The sequence below is a fragment of the Boleophthalmus pectinirostris genome, unplaced genomic scaffold (genome assembly GCF_026225935.1).
Source record: "Boleophthalmus pectinirostris isolate CB_2022bp ecotype Guang Dong unplaced genomic scaffold, ASM2622593v1 HiC_scaffold_17, whole genome shotgun sequence".
NCBI lineage: Eukaryota > Metazoa > Chordata > Actinopteri > Gobiiformes > Gobiidae > Boleophthalmus > Boleophthalmus pectinirostris.
In genome coordinates, this window is record NW_026571115.1 from 13,134,448 (window position 1) to 13,155,551 (window position 21,104).

The following is a 21,104-nucleotide window of genomic DNA, read 5'->3' on the forward strand; positions in this document are numbered from 1 at the left end:
CAGTGGAGCACTTCCTGTATTACCACATGACATCACAAGGCGGAACAGAGTGTTTTCTGTTTGAGAGACAAACTCTGCCTAAATATACAGGATTTGATGAGGAAAAGTTGTAACCTAAATTAGAAAATAGTGTAATATGGACCCTTGCGTCTCTCTGTCAATTATCTCAGAAAAAAACATGTTGGTTTCGAACTGTGTCCCGTCTCCTCTGTGTGTGGTTTGGCCTGGCCAGATAAACTTTTACCTTGAAGTTCAATCAGATATTAAAACTGTATAGTCTTTAGTGTTCCCCACCCAATCTTCTTTTTATTCCAGTCTTTGTATACATTCCTTTTGAGCGGTCACTGTCTATATTTTCACATCTTCACTTGTTGAAGTTGTTTAAAAATATTCTGGACCTTAGAGAGACAGATTTGGCCATATTGTGGTCTTTCTGCCGACAGAAAGAAACTAAACTCCTAATTAGAAGAACGCTGGCTTTGGCATTTGAACGCTACACGCATATTAACGAGCAGCAAGAACTTTTCTGCAGCGCTTTCAAATTGGCAGTGGAACTCTCTTAATTAATTAGATTACATTAAATATGCAATCTATGAAATAATGTGGAAATGTGGAGAATATATTAAACGCTTGAAATTTGGAAGAAATCATTTATATTACATATTTTAAAAAGTCATTTCGTAGTGCACATTTTTTAAAACTAAATGAGGCGCAGAAAAGGCCACGATCAGAGACGAATGTAGAATGAAACCAGGGCTATGCAAGATCTAAAGTCTGTGTAATTCGCCAGTCATCCACACAGGCTGTATCTGTATTTGTAATTGAATAAATGTAAGGTACAGCTGTTTAATGTCTTACTGTGGAACATTCAAGGCAGAGCAATGACATCTCCACAGAAACAATCAGGTGACGGACCCCCAACCAAGAAGTTACATTGTATGGGTTATTTTTGCTATGGGTAAGAATTTGAGTATACAGGGGCGCCATGTTCTCTTGTACTTGGATTTAGCTCCCTCTCTGTGCAGCGAGAGTGGAGTCCAATTGTCCTGGAGTGAAGGGTCCTTGTGGAGAGGCCTGTCAGTGTCAGGACGATGTGCGCTCTTTTTGTCACAAACACTTTAGTTCAGGACAGAGGGACTTAAACCTGCAGCACTGGACCCGAGAGGACAAGGCTGTTCTGTTGACTATTTCAGTTTGTCCCCAGCTCAGGAGGGCGGAAGAGTGGCCAGATATACTAGTGCTGTATAAGGCAGGCAAAGGTAGTGCAGTTTTAAAATAACATGGTACCACATTACGGTAAATACAACTCAATTTGCCGTAATAATACATGAATAAAAAATGAATTCATAACAAAAATTCATTATTAAAAAGGTCCCATATTACACAAAATTGACTCTTGTTAGAAACTTGTTAACTCATCAAAAACATACCTAGAGTTGTGCTTTGTTCATTCACATGTCTACATCTCCAAAGCTCAAAATGCAGTGTTCCACTTTGTGATGTCATGTAATGCTAGTTTTCAACTGAACAGCTACCTTTTACCTTTACTTCAGCAAATACTGACAATTCCAGGACTTACATTATCCAAATGATTCTAGTGAAGGTGTGTGGAGTTTAAAAACACAGTGGAGCACTTCCTGTATAAGTGCATGACATAACAAGGTGGAACAGTGTTTTCTATTTGAAAGAACTAAAGCCTAAATGTGAAGGGTTTGTTTGTTAAACATGTGTGAATGAAACAAAACACAACTCCAGGTATATTTGTGATGATGAAACAACAGCTTAACAGATCAGGAAATAGTGTAATATGAACCCATTAAGAACTGATGGAGTTTGGGTATTAATTAAGAACGGTAGTTACTAAGTACGTACGATTATAGATTCGGTTTTGTTCATGCTTTATTAAGGCTAATTAAAGTGTAGATATTATTGCAGAGTTACCAATGATATTACTTAAGTTAAAGCCAAAGACAAAGCATTCTATATTTAAATGTCCAAATATCTTTCCAAAGACCACTGCTTGTAACGGACTGCATGCAAACAAAGAGGAGTTTTTTAAGGATACATGAAATAGCTGCACAGGTAACAACGGTGAGGAGAATCTGGTATGGTGTGCATGTCCTTCCCTTTTTACTATGGGCTCTGTCTGTTCCTCCTGAGCTCAAAAGAGATGGTATAAAAGAAATAGTGAATGATGCAAAAATATCAGTAAGAAATAGCGAGAAAGCATGAGAGATTACAGATAGTGAAGATATCGCCATGATAAAAGTGACCAGGAAAACGTCATTTTAAGAAATAATGGATAGATTACCTTAAAAATCCATTATTTTCAAAAACAGATCAGACAGGTGTCTGTCATTTTACATACAGAAAAGTATTACAACAAATTAAACACTTTTAAACACTTAAAACTACAAATCCTTACAATAAAATATTTAAACAGTAGGAGCTAGGGCTGCAATATTAAAGGTCCTATATCACGCAAAATTGACTTTAAGCCATGTTAGAATGCCATTACCTCCTCAAAAACATACCCAGAGTTGTGCTTCGTTTCATTTATACATGTTTGAGTAATCCTAGATTATTAGTCTGTCTACATCTCCAAAGCTCCAAATGCTCTGTTCCATCTTGTCATGAAGCAGTGATTTTCAAGTTAACAGCTACCTTTTACTATTTGTTCAGTAGAGATTGACAATTTCGGGAGCTGAAAATACCCAAATGTTTCTAGTGAAGGTGTATGAAGTTTAAAAACACAGGAGCACTTCCTGCATAACCATTACATCGCAAGGTGTTTTCCGTTTGAGAAAAGAACTCAATATGCAGGGTTTGTGTGTTAAACATGTGTGAATGAAACAAAACACACAACTCTTAAGTATGTTTGTGATGAGGAACATCAATTACAACAACAATGTAGATTGGAAAAGAGCACAATATGGGCCTTATAATTGTAAACAAATCAAAATCACAATGTGAATGGACGCAATTAGCAAAACGCAAAGGCTACAGTATTTGAAGTACTATAATTTCCTCAACAAACAACAAAATATCTTGTCTTATTCTGCATAGAAATTGCCTCTAGTTAAGAACTGCACAAAACATGTTGGGAAATGAGATTTTTGTATTAGCTTGTGAGTTTTTTTGTCAATTCTTCTGGAGGCGTTTAAAATGTGAACCTTGAGTAGAATCCCATTATTAAAATATATAATCTCAAATCTAATGTTTGTAAAGGAAAATAGCGCTTCCATATTTCTCTCAAATCCTTCACCCTAATGCCTGTCATGATCGTTCAATACATAGCAGATTGAACAGTCATTTTTGGGGGTCAGTATATATCATGGTTACTTTTCCACTGCACTAGTGGGAAATATTTGATGCTGAGATTTGAGCTGTAGAAGGTCGAATTATGAACTTTTATGGCTCATTATAGACACAAAATAACTACTTAAAGGTACACTGTGTAGCTTTTCTGGTAGAGGGTCCGTCACTTGCTTGACTCCCTGTTGTGTTTTCCTAAAATGTTCAACACTATGGCATTTAATAGAGCCCGACCGATATATCGGCTGACCGATATTATCGGACAATATGGGCACCTGGAGACATATCGGCTATCAGCCGATATGTTTGCTGATATGGGCCGATATTTCACGTGGGCATGTTATACCTCGTTATAAAGCTTAGACTCTCTACATTATGTTCATTTAATCCAATTTACATACAGATACATTTCCTAATATGTGGCTCCGCATCAGTATTTATCTACGATGTAATTTGTCTGTGTCTGTGTCCGTACTGTCCCTGAACACACCACCGGAGTGACGTCACTTCACTTGCGTGTGTTTGTTTACACCCGCAGTGGTGCGCAACACTGAGATTATATTCTTTTTCGGACAATCGGTTTGAGTCTGGATTAAAAGGACATTTATTAGTGCAGACTTGTGATGTGAGGAGGAGCCTGTGTGAGCGGTGAGTGTTGGAAATACATCGACTTTGAAGCTAGTTTAGGTTTTGTTAGCGATTAGCTGCTGTAGCTCCCACACATAAACAGGCTGTTTTCTATTGGTCTATTGTAAAGTGATTATATTGGCCGTATATTTGTTACTGGACCAGCATTGATATGTAAATGAGCTGTGAATAGACGTGTGAATGATCCACATTTATGCATATAATTAATTACCGCGGTGCGCACGTTCTTACAGCTAAAGGCTAATAGAGATAGTTTACTAGCTAGGAGTTATGGGTCGGTCGCGATCGAAGCAACGGGAGCCTGCTTCTTATTGGGAGCCGTGTTTTCTCTTTTTCTCACTTTTTCTCTTCATGCTGCATGTAGACTCATAGTTTGACAGCAGCAGCGGCTGAAAACGAAACTTTTAGAAATCTGCGTGTGCATAGGATAAAAAAAGTGCATATTTGGCTGCAATTCAGCATAAAATGAATAAACCAGGACTAATCTTGGGCTCGAGTGCAGGAGAGAGATAGAAACCGAGTCCCGACACTCAGTCCTGGTTCAGTTCTGGTTTAGTCCTGCTTGCAACAAAACAATCTCAAGAGTCGCTTGGGAGCCGAAAGAGCCAGCTGCTTTAGTGAGCTGAGCCGGTTCTCCAAAAAAAAACCCAAAAAAACTGGAATACCCATCACTAGCAGTGACAGTAACAGTAGCTAGAATGTGATGCAAAAATGCCATTAGGCCAATCTACTGTATGTAAATATGATGTAAAGAGTCAAAATAACAATAAATGTTGCCTAAATAAACCCAATTTAGAATCCACTAGAGCCAAACCTAAGTTTTTTAATCAATTCAAGATTTACAGTGAATTTTTACATCACTAAATATATCGGCGATTATATCGGCTATCGGCAGCTCCAACTCCCATTATATCGGTTTCATATCGGCCACAACAAAATCCATATCGGTCGGGCTCTAGCATTTAATTTAACTATCTCCATGAAGACAAACAAGCCACATCACCACCAGGCCAAGTTACAGGTCAGATCTGTGAAGAAGTGGACTCTTTCACAGTAATAATGCTGATGTAGTTTTGACAAATAAAAACACTGCAGTTAAATAAATACAAACATATGTATTTAATGCCATATTGTGGTTTCACTATTATCATCTATATTTACTTCAGCAACATATCACACTTCAAAATGGGTTATCGTGACAGGCCATCGTAGGAGAAAGAAATAACCCCTGCTGAATCCGAGACCTGCTCTGAACATGAAAATATGGTCTCTCTGGTCAGTGGAAATGAACTTTAAATGACAAGACACACATGAAAACAAGCTACCAGCCAGCTGACCTTTCATTTGATACGGTGTAGTCAATGGTAAAGAAGAAACGTCAGTGCACAAAGACTAGTGACCCAAAGTGACCGGTTACATAAGCACACACATCTGCCCTGCTCTGTGTTGTGGAGGTAATGATCCATTCACAGATATGACTTCAGGTTCACACTTTAAGGTTTACAAACTGAGCACCCAGGTGATCTCTGGGTCCTCTTCTTTAGGCCTGTTACAGTAATTACTGTATCAGTTTCTTGTTCAATATATGAAAAGTGGAACAATATTTTTTGGGGGTCAATGCTTATCTTGTAGAGGTGTAACGATATTGGAGATATCACAATATTGTCGTAGTAAAATTGCCACGATATCATCATGGTCTCATCACAGTCTGTCTGTCTTTAGGCAAAAATAAGAATTTTCAGTCCACTCCTGTGGCACATGGCACAGTAAACTACATGGACAGTGGCTTTTGATTCTGAGGTCTAGAAGCATTTTGGGTTTGTAGTGACACGAATCGAGTAAGGGGAAATGGTGATGGACAAACAACAGACAGTATGCAGACACTGCCAATGCACCGTGAGGTACACCTCGGGAAATACTAGCAACATGAGTCACTTGATAAGCAGACACGCCGAAAATTTTCAAGAATGTGTTCAGAAAATCAAGTCGGCACAAAAAACTATACATGAAGCATTAACAACAAAGCTGTGCCAAACTTAAATGCCATTGCATTTAAGTTTGTTTCCTTTATTTCTTGCTTTGCACACATTTGTTTATGTTTTACAGAAATTAAATTTAAAGTCACATGGATAATTTGCATAAGCTCTAAAAAAAAAAAAAAAAAAAAAAAAAAAAAAAGCTTACTCTTTGTGCGCGGATGGGGTCAGCTTCTGTCGGACTTACTCCACGAGGAGGTCAGTAAGCACAACCAGAATTAATATAAGGCGCACCGGATTATAAGGCACACTCTCAATTTTTGAGAAAATTGCAGTATTTTCATTGTGCCTTATAGTCTGAAAAATATGGTAGTTAAGCAGTGTTCCCTGCTGTCTACAGCCAGACAAAGACTGATGTACTACAGAGCCTTAAGCAGTCAGAGAGCATCTCACTTACCACTGAAGAGCAAACCAATTGTTTACAATTGTTTATTTGTTACTTGAATTGTGCATTTCAGCTTCAACGGCTTTTCAAGCTGCTCAAAATGTCATTGATATGAATATGACAATAAATGATGTACCAAATGACTGGTCAAAGCATTTTATAATGCCAGTCTTGTTATTATATATAATATCGTAAAATCGTGAGCCTCCCCACCATATCGTGAGCTTTCCCACGATATCGCAATAAATATCATACCGTGAGGTTCATTCCATGAAGATATCATATCGCAAGACTTGGACATCATTAACACCCCTATTATCTTGTGTACATTTTCTTTGCACTACTGGGAAAGTTTTAGCAGTATGATAAGATTTAAAGGTGTACTGTGTACTTTTCTGGTGGAGGGTCCGTAAAAAGCTTTCTCTATGGATGATACTTCTTTGTCTGGGATGTTTCATAGTATGGTATTAAACCATTCTACCTTCATTAAGCCCAAACCAGACCAAGTTACAGGTGAGATCTGTGAAGAGACAACCCTGCTCACTGTCATAATGTCTGTTTTTCTGAATATTTTGAGTTATAAAACCATCTGTAATTGAATCAAAGTAAAGAGGAGCTGTTTAATGTCATACTGTGGAACATTCCGGGCAGAGCAATGGCATATCCATAGAAACAAACAGGTGACAGATCCCCAACCAAAAATATATCTAGTGCACAAAGTAACAGCGAAACAAAAGCATGCAGTGGAGCGCTTGGAGCTTTACACACAGAGTTGCACACTGAGCTGCTCTGGACAAACAGACCCACCCACCCAAGAAGTATCACCTATCTACCACTCACAGGATGAATGCCTGAATGTGCATGTTTGTAAAGGGCTTAACTCTTTTTTTTTTTTTCTTTTTTTTTTTTTTACATCAAACTGCAGAATTAAACAGGATGTGTGTAAGAATATAGACTCCTGTGAATATAGGTCTAGGCAGTATGATCCCAGGCTAAACCTGTGAAAGATATACAGCTATTAGTTCTCCAGCTGTGTTGTTTTGATCATATTACAATGCAGGTTGTGAAAATGGTGATCCTTTTTTATTTAGAATTTAGATTTCTTTGCAGAGAAGAGACAAAGCCAAGAAAAATACAATACAAAATACAGTTCAAAATGTTGCACAACACAGGAACACATAAAAAGGGTGATCCTAATATAAAAAAGGATGAGTCTGGCAGCTCCAACCAATGACTCATACCACATTAAAATGGGTATAAAATAGATTAATGCAAAGTGGTTACAATATGACAGCAGCATAATCTTAATAATACGGTTTCTTTTCATATAACAGCATCTGGCAGTTAAAAATGGGGTCACATAAAAATAAACAAAATGATTCAAGATTTGGTAATCCGGTATTACACATTTGGAACTATAAATCAACATTATCACCATTATTTGTGTAAGTACAAAACATGTTTGTGGGTTGAATGGGGGCGGTGCAATTTATCTGAATCAAATCAAGATCCAGTAATTTAATACAGATAATGGATACTGGCTCCAATACTGAAAAATTTCCTGGTTGAATATCAGCTTCCTAATATCAGTTCAGTCGATAATAATTGATGTAATAAGACTTTTGCTGGTCGCAGTTTGCCCACAAAGTGTAATAATATTTGAACTTTTATTTACACAAAGTTGTTGTGCAGTTACTTGAGAGGCAAATAACAACTACATCACACATTTAGATCAGTTTTATCCTATTTATTTTTATTTAAAAGGCTATTACTCTTTTCAGCCTATGCACTGGTATCACTTAATATCGGATATCGGCAGATGCTTAAAGCTATAGTATTGAAATCAGTATCGAAACTGAAAAAGCTGGATCGGTGCATCCCTTAATCATCACTGATCAGTTTCTGTCTCTTTAATAAAGCGGTTTACCATAGCCAATCCTCCGTCTCATAGAGCAGAGTTCAGATTTTGAAGGAAGAAATGTAGCTATTTTTTATCTGAAATAGATGCATTGTGTAACTTCTCTAATAGAGGGCTCCCCAGGTGCCTGTCTCCATGGAGATGTTACTCTTTGCCTGGGATATTCCACAGTATGGCATTAAACAAATGTATCTTGTTTTATTAATTTACAGGTACTTTTATTTCTCAAACTACTCCAAAAACATGCATTCTTACTGTGAGCGGACCCACTTCTCCACAGATCTGACCTGTAACTTGGCCTGGTGATGTCGCCTGCTTGTCTCCATGGAAATAAAATGCCATACTATAGAATGTTCCAAGAAAAAAACAATAACATCCATCAGAAAGGTTACATAGTGCATGTTTAAAAGTTATGTTTTCTTCATTATATTAATATTAAAAGCAATGTTTAGTTGTTTTAATAAATTAAATCATAAGAAGGTGATCATTTCCCACCATATGGCCCAGTCCAAAATGAGAGAAGTGTTTTGTTTTGACTAGAGCTAAAGTTGTTGTCACAGAAATTGGCAAGTACTGAACCATAGCTCTCTACAACTGCACAGTAACAGTGGTGGTGATGTGAAGAGTAATGAGCCATTAACACACAACCACGTCTTTGTTTGGTGAAAACTGATGCCAGAAATCCACTTAAACAGAACCACAGTTAATACTTGCAGTGAAGATTTTGTTTGCAAAGAGCTTCTAGCAGCACTGATATAACATGTTGAACTCCAATACACAGCTTAAAGGTGCACTGCGGAACATTTCTAGTGGAGAGTCCAACCACCTGCTTGTCTCCATGGAAATGTTATTGCTTTGTCTAGAATGTTCCACAGTACAGATTAAACCTAAATTTATCATGAGGGAGACAAGCAGGGTACAGCACTACGCTACATTACAACTCAGATCTGTGGAGAGTCACCCCTATTCACAGAAGGAATTATTGTGATTTTTGATCAATAGAAACACCTGTAATGAATTAATGCTAGATGGATAGGTTTAATGTCATACCATGGAACATTCCAGGCAAAGCAATAACATCTCCATGGAGACAAGCAGGTATCGGACCCTCCATCAGAAAAGTTGCACAGCATCTTTAAGTAAAAATATAGGATAAATTATAATACTGAAACAAATTTATGTCACTGACACAAAACTAAAGTAGGAATATCTTCAAAAGCTATTCTAAATTTACAATATGTTTAAATTTACCTTGAATAAATAGACACTTTGGTAATTAGTTTGTATCTACACTGAATCCTAAAAGTTATTAATTCAATCCACTACAGTGCAAATCTTATCATATTACCATAAAATAACAAAAGATTTCCCATTTGTGTAAAGAAAAGTTATAGACAAGAAATAAAAAGTCTCAAAGGTTGCATTTTTTCTTTTTTAAGAACCAAAATTTCCTCCACAATCACAAATATCCTGTCTTTTTGTATCTAAAAACTGCTATGTTTAGATCTGTAAACTTATTTTTTGTTTTTGTTACTTTGTCAGTTTTTTTTTTTTTTTTTTAATTCTTGGCTGCATTTAAAAATGTTTACTTTAAACAGAATCTATTATTAAAACGGAAATTTCAAATCGAATTGCAATGCTTGTCAGAAAAAGCGCAACTAGATATTTTGTCCCAAATCCTGCAGCCCTAAACATAACACACTGCATCACCACCAGGATTCAGATCTGTCGACAGCTGCCATCTTGAGCTCCTCCTCCTCCGAGCGGTGGCGAGCGTCCAGGCGGCGTGAAACAGGTCTGTGCTGGAGGTGTTAGCGCGCTTGACGTGGGAGGCAGCGGTACTTTCCGTGCCCTTTAAAAGACTCAGACAGCGCGCCTGCTGGGGATAGGAAAATGCCATGATAATGCCACATTAGTGATTAATACAGCCCATCTTCTGAAACCTCATGTGAAGCACTGGGCTTTGTGAGGCAATGCTGAGAAATGGATTTAAAATGGACAAAATGTGAACAGAGAGGCTGAGCGGTGGAAGAGGAGAGATTAGAACCTGGATTCTCCCCATGCGGTTTGTAAGGCTTTAAAGGTGGGCTATAAATTGATAATATTGTGAATAGCGTTTGTGTAAATGGTGGTCAATGGTGTTTTGAAGATATGCAAAATGTGAATCTAGTTAGTCATTAATAATTGAAAACTCAAAATGCTGCAAAAAGAGCCGTTTAAAAATTGAACAAACTTATCTTGTAAACTTCCAAATAAGGGTTTAAAATGTGGTATTTCTGCCAGTTACTGGGTATTAGACTTAAAGCATTAGTTGGTGTTTAAAGACATTTTTCAGTAGCCTTTCAGAGCACAATGGACTCCTGCACTATTTCTGAGTTTTATTTGTGAATCCATCTTGACCCCCACTGGTGTGATAAGGCCCGACAGGTGACCAGTCACAAAGCAGCACTGATTTTTGGACAGAAGCCAAAGGCAAAACACCAAACGAACCAAAACAAACATGGCGATGTCAACAGACATACTCCGGTGTATTTTAGTGTCAATATGACTATTTCGTTTGTGAAAAAAGGGCAGAAGGTAAGCACTTTGTGCATTTGTGGATAGGGAAGATGTCTGTGCTTTTCTCTCACCTGGACATAACAAAGGTTTTATATTTTGTCTTGTTTCATTGTTGTGATCCTTCAACCTATAAGATTCAAATAGTCATCATGATGCTCTGCGCTTTCCAAATGCTTTCAGCAAGAGCCGTTCCAGACTGATAATGTGTAGAACTCAGTTCAGAGTAACACACATTTCAGTCAGGCCTGAGTCAAGTTAATGCTTAAGCCCATTTATTTGTCAAAATACATGGGAAATATACCAAAAATATTGTGATATTCATTTTAGCCAATACAACCCTTCCCAACAGTGAGATAAGTCAGGATTTTAGTCGAGAGGAGAGAGCACAGGCTGGAGCAGCGCTGCCTTTGTAAAGCAGAAGCAATTAACCATTACACACATTATCTGGGGCTCTGGTTTGTTCTGACTAATTGGTTCCTAAGGACGGTCGGCTAACAGGTTTTATTAAGGCTCGGAGAAAGCACGCACAGTGTGTCATAGATATCTATATGGTGTTTACATGAGCGGAGGAGAGGTGATTCAGTCTGGCAGCCACCATCAGTGCCATCAATCAGAGTCTAATCAGGCTATAATCAGAGGGGATAACAGACAGTGGACCCCAGCGCTGCTCTGTCTCTGCTCCACAAATGAAAACATCACACCTGCTGCTCGCCACCCCGGCCACAATCAACTAATGCACCAGAAATGAGACAAATGACATATGAGCCGCTACAGTCGGGACAATTACATTACAGGAAATCATTTTAAATGTGTTGGTGAGAGTTACAAAGACGATTGCTTCATGTTGCAGCTGCCTGTTATGCCAGAGTATCCTGGAGCGTCTATTTATTGAGCTGCAAAATCAAAGTGATAACAAGAACTTTAACGGCTAATGCGGTTCTCAAAATACGGTGCGCACTATGATTTAAGATCCTTGGTTTACAGTTATAATGTTGTTTCCTCAAACTGAAAACATTCTGTTCCACCTTGTGATGTCATGTGGTAATAAACAAAGTGCCCCACACGGTTTTTAAACTCCATACACCTTCACTAGAATCATTTGGATAATTTCAGAAATGGAACTGCCAATCTCTACTAAACTAAAGATAAAAAGTAACTGTTAACTTAAAAACTACCACTTCATGACATCACAAGATGGAACAGAGCATTTTGAGCTTTGCAGATGTAGACAGACAAATAATAAATGGATACCAAAACATGTGTGAATGAAACAAAACACAACTCCAAGGCTGTTTTTGATGAGGTAACAACATTATAACATGGTTTAAAGCTCACAAGAGTACATGTTGTGTAAAATGTTTTCCATAAACATGCACAATAAATTAATTTAATTTAACAAAGTATACTGGCACATTTATTCCTCCAAATTCTAAACTCCTTCAAAGCTCCAAAAATATGCTTTTACTGACTGCGGATTAGCCATAGACCACTCAATTAAAAAGAACCAAGCTGATCATTGACTATTTGAAAAGATTGGATCTTGATTTGATTAAAAGTCCATTAATTGCACAGCCCCTGGTCAGGCAATTCTACTAAAATATTTTGTAAAGACTTATACAGTCAGACAATAACAATAAGCATTCTTGGATTGTGTATTTTCGTAATAGCATGTTATGATTGCTTTGTATGGAATGTTTCACAGTATGGCATTAAACCTTTCTATCATCATGGAGACCAAACCAAGCAAAGTTACAGGTCAGATCTGTGGAGCGGCAACTCACAGTCAGAATACCTGTTTTTACTAGGTATTTTTTAACTATAAAATCACCTGTAATTGCATAACTGTAAGGCAGAGTGGTTTAATGTCATACTGTGGAACATTCCAGGCAGACCAATGACATATCCACTGAAACAAGCAGGTGACAGACTCCCAGTTAAAAAAGTTACATAGTGCCCCTTTAAGGCTGTGGTAGTCTGTGTTGTTTACTTCCCTGCTTGGATGAGAAGGTGCTGATTTGGCTCCCACTTTTGGCATCCTTGAACCAGTGCTCTAAAGTACTTATTTAAAATGAATCATGTCAGAGGCTGCCGATGTGCTCACCTAGAAATATAAGTCAATGAGAACAGCTTCAAATGCTCAGAAGTATTGAGGGGAAAATCACTGAAGGAGGCTGCTGTACACTGGATATATGATACAAAATGTTTATAGATAATATTTTGATAAGAATTCAACAGAAAGTCCCTAAAAGTCAAAAGCTGTCCAGACAAACTCGGTTATGACTCACTAAAATGTGCTAAGCTGGTTTTTCTCTAAGATTTCTTCCACTTTAGAGAATTTTTTTATCAAGTCCATTGGGTTGCATAAATATTGGTTTGTTAAGATCAGTTAATAACATTCAGAACTCATTATTCCTGCATCACTGAAGTGCCGTCATGAGATTCTGTTCAAATCCACATCTACATGGTTGTCTTCATGGAGATGTAATTGCTCTGATAAATTTAGTTTTGTGATTTTATTGCATGCATTTTTAGTGTGAGTGGGCTCGCTTCTCCACAGATTTGACCAGTACTTTGGCCTTATGGTAAAACCTGTTTTTCTCAATGGAGATAAATAATTGTAATGCCATTCTGTGGAACATTACCATCAAGGCAAAAATATACATGGAGACATACAGGCAGGAAGGTTACCAAATCAAACCAGAAGTAGCTTTATCATCTTCCTCTGAAAGTTCACACCTCTCTGGGATTGGTTAAATCCACCAGTTACTCACAGCAAGATAGAGGCCGACCAACAGAAGGCTGGTTTTCTGAGTACCAAGAGATCAAAATCAAGTCTATAACAGGACTATTCCAGGTGTAATCTAAGATTAAACCAGAGGACTAGATCACTTCCACTCTAATTTTAAACGAGACATTATCCAAAACCAGGACGACAAAGTGGATAAAATTTACTCTGCATTAGGCAAACCCAAAAACTGAAGCGCTGTACAAGCACCACTTCAGTTGTACACATACCACAGTTGTAAAATATACTGTAGATTAAGACTTCTTGTATAAAGATGAGATATATTTGTATTACTACATTCATATTTTATATTTTATTACTTGTACATATACATTTCTAGAATTATATGCCTTATTTGACACCAGTCTCTGGCTATTTTTGCTACTTATTTAGAATTTACTGTTACAAATTATATTTTTTCTCTTTGTTATTATGATATATTGTGATGTGTGAGCAACTGTGTGCAAATAATTTCCCTTGGGGATCAATAAAGTTTGTCTAAGTCTAAGTCCAATCTCAATACTCTTTTACAATTTTTCTTCTACTATTTTTTATCACAATACCATTTCTATCTCCATATTTTCCAGCCCTATTGTCTGGTTGGTGCTGTTTGGTGTATAGCGTTGCTTCCTGCTCCAGTTCTATCTGTCACTTCAGAGCCTGTGTCCCTAAAACTCCCCGCGGTTCTTCATCACAACGTCTCTCCATCTCTGACTGCAGGCCCTCGAGTCCTCTGCTGTCTGTGCCTGGACCCACTCATGTATGCACAGTCTCCTCTGTAGTTATCCAAACACAAACCATCCAAGCATGACTTTCAGGTTTTTTACAAAGGAGCAGTTTTTGGGAGATGATTTTATTTGCAAAACCACTTGTGATTAGGCATGTCACGATAACACAAGGGATATATATTTTCACTGTCCTTAAAGCAAAGATCGATTAAACCTAGGGATGGTACAAGATCTCGTGCCACAAGATCTCGGGAGACAAAATGATCTTGTGAGATGTTCGTGTTTACATTTAGATTGGACAAAAAACAGTTAAGTATTGGTGAGTAACAGCTCTTACAGTTCCAAATACTATTAAAATGGGGAAAAAAATGAAATCAAAGAAATTAAAAATTGTGAGGCCAAAATTGGAAAATGAATCGTGAAATTTATATATTAGTTTTTAGAAATTTATCTTAAAGTCTCATCTTGTCTTGTTCTCATGGACCTTATCTCATATCTTGTCGCGTTTTGTGGAAATTGAGTATCATCGCATCCCTAATTAAACCCTTTTCTAATTGTACATCATCATCAAATATCATGAACTGAAACAAACACACAATGAAACATTGAGTCCTAGAAGTTTTTTGTTTTGTTTTTTTTTTGATGGTGACTAATCGTGATGAGATGTAGCGGAACCAGCACAGGGCACAGAGGAGGAGCAGGCCTTCCAGTCGCCTTTGTGTCAACATGATCACATCTGAACTCTGATGAAGGGTCACAGCCAAAGGGCGAAAATTATGCAAGAGTATGTCTATTGTCTACTAGTGTACTACAGCAATGTCGCATGAAGCAAGAGGGGTGTTCATTCTTCAGCAGTCAGTGTGACTTCAAATGCGGTAAGTATCCAGTTGCTCTAATTACTTAGATCTGTAGTTGCCAAAGGAGGGTCCAGGTTCTAAGGGATGGGACAATAAACAATCATTTCTTTTATGGTGATAAAAACAGTACGCAGCAATCGTCCGTGGCACATTTTTATAATCATGATGATCGCCAACAAAGATAATTGCCATTTCATCACCAAAATATGCTGAAAAATGATACTTAACCATGATGTTTTCTTCTAGATCATTATTGCCTTCACTTTCACTAACAAAGTACAACACTATAAAAGTTGTTTAAATATGAAACCTATTGATAATATCCAAATATCATTATTCATATCATTAACATTTCAAACTGTCACCAACTTTCATAATTATTGTGATATAATTGTTAATCTCAATTGCCTAGGCCATGATAATTGTCACACTAAATTTCTATGTCGCCCCATGCCTACCTGCTTCACACAATCATACAAAAAAAGAAAAAAATGAAATGGAAAAAAAATACTTTAATTACAGGAAAAAGACAAACCTACCTTATAAAAATAGCAATATATAAATGTTTTTATTCTTAATTATAAGTATCAAGGTGAAGGTTGACTGTGTTTTGTTTATGCTGTGAATGTCGCCCCTGTGATAGAAAAGTAAGGAATTGCATCGCTGGTCTATTGCATTATGTATTCTTCAAGTGTATGCAAGTTTAAACTCCACACCGTCTAAAGGTCAATAGCAAATGAACCACTGCAAGAGCGTTTTATTTAAAGAGTCAACTACAGACTGTGACACACAAAGCAGCAGGATCCTACCACAGGAACAGCAGGAAGTCATGAATTATGAAGAATACATTTTGCAGGCATATCATAGCGACAGAGTATAGCAAAGAGTGGCAGAAACTCCGGGGAAAACTGTGCGGAGGCAACCATGGAGCTTAAATGTGGCACTGGGAATCAAATACCTACATTTGTTTTATATACAAATGTATTTTAAAACACAAAAAAAAAAAACTTAAAAATAACACCTTGTACTAGGGGTGGGCGATATATCGATATTTTAAATATATCGAGATAGTTTTTAAACTCGATATGAATTCTGACATATCGTATATATCGATATAATGTTTATATTAAATTTTGATTTGGCCGCTTCGCTTGTTTGTCTTCTCTCTCGGCGCCTCCGCCTCCCTCATTTTGTTCGCTCGTGTCTCCTTCACTCCTCACTACCGCCGTGAACGCCGAAAGTTGCTGCCAGTGAAAAGCTTCAAGCACCACGTAACTTTTCCACCATTTACAGACAAAACCATCAGCAGCACATCTCATATTCCACCGAGTCACGTCCTTTTGCCCGAAAGAAGCTAAACGAGCTGAGCTGCGTGAGAAGTGCGCTGTTTATGCAAATGAGCCATGCACTTAAGTTTCGTTTCTGTAAAATGTAAACACACGTGCGCAAAACTGCATTAAACACATTATTATCTCAAAATGGCTGATGTGGCTCTAGAGTCGTTATGCTTTATTTATTGTAAAGTTTAATAATGTAAAGTTTATTTATGCAGAAGATTTTAATCAATAATCTGCTGCAGTGTCACTTGTACAATTGTGTTTGGAAACGTTGGGTTTGATCTGCAGTGGATTGTGGGAAACCTCAGAGCTCCTGACGCTGGTGAGAAACATGGATCTGTTAAAATAATGAACATCCTGAGCTTCCTGTGCTAAAGGAGCTCATGGTTCTGGTTCTGGTCTGGATAACAGAGTTAATGCAAAGATGAGCTTGAGTTGAGTAGTTTTATTTATGAATGAAAAGAAGGAAATTGTATTATTTATTTATTTTAATTAAATGTATTATTTCTTTTATCTTATAGTTAAATTATTATTTATGTAATTAGGGTTGTTGTAATCTTAAATGTTCCTGTATGAACTGCCGACCTCTTACACTTTAATAAAAAAAAGACCTTGTGGAATTTGGCAGATTTGTTTTTGCAGTTTTCAGTTTTAGGGGGTTATTTTTTCTTGAACATATATCGAGATATATATCGTATATCGAGATATAGCAAAATATATCGAGATATATTTTTTTGATCCATATCGCCCAGCCCTACCTTGTACCATATCCTGAACTTACCCTTTTGTTCCTGAGGTTAAACACTATAACAATACAGTGTCGTGGGTCTTTACAACGTCATCATAGCTCTTACATCAGTATCATTACAATCATCATAATGCAACAATGACAGAAAAAAAGAAAAAAGATCTAAATTAATCTGAAGTTGTGTGTCTAAAATTGTAAATTGAAACTAAACTTATTCAAAGTATGTCAAAATCTTGTCTTGTCTCATTTTCATGGACTCGATCTTTTGTCTTGTAGGAACAGTGTCTCATCTCATCCCCAATTAAAACCTAACACTTTAACTGATCCTTTGACTGTAATTGTTCTGAAGTTAGATTCAGACTCTTATCTGATTGCCCTCTGGGGCTCTTAATGTACTTTATAGCTCCAACATGAAGAGCTCATTAAGTAAATCAGGTCCCTAAGGGCAGTTCAGCAGCAGCCTGATGTTTACATTGTGTCCGCTCCACTGGCCCACATAAGACGATGAACAAAGCGCCTCCTGCTGGTAGAAACCTGACTCAGCACAAATGTGAATAGAGCCTAATATAGAGTGGCCTGCTGTGGTTTGGACGTGACATGATCCTCCTCGACATGTGCCACGTATTCCCACTGACGTTACGTAAAAATAGATAAACTGCAAGCGGGGATCGAGGGACAAAAAAGCTCTCCAGTATTTAAATATACTCCGGTACAATGAAGGCAGCACATAATACAACAAGAAGCACTTTAATTCTAGATTGAAAATGACATTCCTTCCCTTGTTATAAAGCCTTTGAAAAGCTACAATAGCGACAAATTACATAAAGTGGTTCGTATAAAATCAATGTCTAATTTGATAAGAAAAAACTCACCTGGAAACACTGCAAATGCTCATGTATAACTTGTAAGAGTTTGTTAAGAGTGTATTTGACTTTTTATAGCCTTTACTCAAACTTTTTAACTTGTATTCAATGCTGTATTGACTTCTATGTACTGCTTGACCGCAGTTCTGCAAAGGTCAACTAATTTAGAAAGCAAGTACCATTAAATCTGGGCAAATGTTGAAAAGCAATGAACTGAAATAAAACTATACAAACACACACAAATACACAGACACAGACACACACACACAGACACACACACGGACACAGTCTAGATTTGGATGAAGAATTGCCTAAAACCAAAGGGGAAAATCATTAAGAACAAGATGAATATTTGTATACGAGTCATGGGCATTCACATTAAACATTGTCTGTGAAAAGTGAATGGACATCGATCAACAGGGAGAAGTTAACTTTTAACTTTTCTATGGGGAGTACTTTCCAAAACAAATCCAAATACACTATATCAAAAAGGCCAAAACTAACTCCGCTCCTCACTCAGAATGTCAGGCCAAGTACGTGTAAGTATCCAACAAGTGGGCTGGAAAAACATTTTAAAAATTCACATCAAAGTTCAGTTGGTTTCTGAATTTGCGAAACATGCTACCAATACAAAATTTGTCAATCTGAGTGGTACATATAGTTGATCAAGTTTGTCTGTATCTGCCAGAGTCTAGTCCAGAGAAGAATTACATAACACCTCAGGATCTCAACTCAAAAGGTAATCAGAGCTACACCTGCACCTGTCCAATTTACACCACATTATAGCAGCGCTTTTCAGCTCAAACTATTCAGACAAGTCCTAAATCCTTTTAAAATTCAATCACAGGCTAACAAAGCAGTCACACACAGGGATGAACTGAAGAGCCATCTAACAGGTGGCTCGTCAGTTCATCCCTGCACAGATCTGCAGTGAAGTATCGGTTTGTGGCTTAATGCAGTCAGACTGAGGTTAAAGACAACAATAAGAGAAAACCTGTTTGCAGAACACAGCAGCTCAAGAGTCCCAGGGGAGCACACAGCAGGAGACAAGCACAGCAGTGTGGGAGGAAAGAGCAACTCAACTTCAACTTTCAGCACAGACACAAACTCTGGTCTCTCTGCAAACTTTAGACTCAACACACTTGAACCTGTGGAGCAGCCTCAGCACACAGGTGACAGTTAGAATAAACTCAAAATGGACTCACCGGTTTGAAGTCCTTGGGGGTGCACTCCTGGCCTTGGTAACGGCAGTAGAGCATCATCTCCTGCAGGTCGTGTCCCACTCTCTCGATGAACTCCCTCATGCTGAACGGAGTGGGCTTGTACGCCGTGAAGTTGGACTTTTCCTCTAGGAATGCCAAGACCTCGGGCTCGGCCAGGTGAGGCTGTGGGATGGCCAGGTGCACGTCCAGCAAGGCCAGCAGCTCACCAGCGTGATACAGGTCGTTACGAGTCAAACGGCTGAATCGATACGCGTTCAGGTTACAGATGGTGACTGCTGGAAACACCAGGCTGCTGGATGCCACAGCATCAACACTGGTCACATGGGGGTAAGACAGGAAGTACGCCAGTCTCTCCGCGCTCTCCACCGCCAACAGCCCCAGGCAGGACAGCAGCGCCAGGGCCCAGAGGAGGCGGCGCACAGAGGGGCGTCCCGAGGGAAAGACGAAGCGCAACCCATGCAGAGTGCTGGAGCGGGCAAACGCCTGCCACGAAGAGGGCCTTAAGCTGGAGCTGTCCTCACTGCCCCCACTGACACATGCCCCCTTCAGGTCCATGATGAGCACTGCAGCCCCTCAGCGCTGGAGCCAGTCTCACACCTGCAGCAAGACAAGAGGCATAATCATTACCATGTTAAATCAAATTACAGACAGATTATAATAAGACCAGAACTGACACAGCTCTTTAACTCCACACATTTGTAGTCAGGCAAAGTATGAGGAAGTATCAACATGTGGGCTGTAAGATATTAGTAATTCAGATCAGAAGTTGCTGTGATTTTCTGAATTTAGTTTAACTTGCATTCAGCAGAACTGGTCATCTGCATTACACTATTACATAATCATTTACAGGTTCCCAAAACAATAGACCATCAAAGCTCTACCTGCAAACAACATTCCCCAAGAATGAAATGAAACAAACATGCATGCCCATAGTTAAGTGAACTTTCTCTGTCTACATTCACAACACAGCATTTGTGCAGCAAATTAAATCACACTGAGAAATACATGCACAGATAACCCTGATCCTAAACTTCCAGCACCCCAGCCTCTCCATTCTCCTCTGACAGCTTGATATCTGAGACACATCCCAGGGGTGACTGCTCGGTGTCACCCAGAGCCAGAGGTGAGAGGCACTTATGAGCCCTTAGCCAATCACAGCGCAGTATTTAAGCCACTCATCAGCATCAGCCACACACATACCACCGTAGTCCCCCATGCATGTGCACACAGACCCCAAACGCTCCCAACTCATGACAAACCTCTCCACACCTCTGTCCGTGTCAGCCTAGCGCGGAGTCATTGAACCGGCGTGTGACAGCGACGGAGCGCACGTGAAAGAAACAGAGCCGAAGAGGAGGAAGAGGAGGAAGAAGAGGAGAAAGAGGGGGCGATTAGGAGCTTTTGCGAGCCGATCCGAACTCCTCCCGGTTTCCGCGAGATACATCCATTAAGCGGGGTCTTCTTTCGCTATCCTCCGCGCTCATTTAAGGCAGCAGCGGAAAGCAGTGGAGCAGCACACATGCTTCGCAAAGGGAAGAGTGGAGAGAGGAGAGGAGAGGAGAGGAGAGAGAGGAGGCAGGCAAGGCGGGGGGTGTGGGAAAGACGACTAACAGTAGACTCGGACTCCTCAAAGCAAAGTGTTTTTTTGAAGATATTTTGTACTAATACCCCCACTCTTTTGAAGCTCATTTGTTTGTGGAAT

General features: G+C 38.7%; 1 protein-coding gene across 1 annotated transcript in view; it reads right to left on the reverse strand.

Moving 5' to 3' along the window:
* asic2 (acid-sensing (proton-gated) ion channel 2) overlaps positions 1-21,104 on the reverse strand; it is a 673,491-nt gene that overhangs the window by 650,713 nt on the left and 1,674 nt on the right. The window contains exon 2 of the mRNA XM_055152913.1: positions 19,385-19,999. Coding sequence (XP_055008888.1) covers positions 19,385-19,957 — 573 coding nt within the window. The 5' untranslated portion in view covers positions 19,958-19,999. The remainder of the gene's footprint in view (positions 1-19,384; positions 20,000-21,104) is intronic.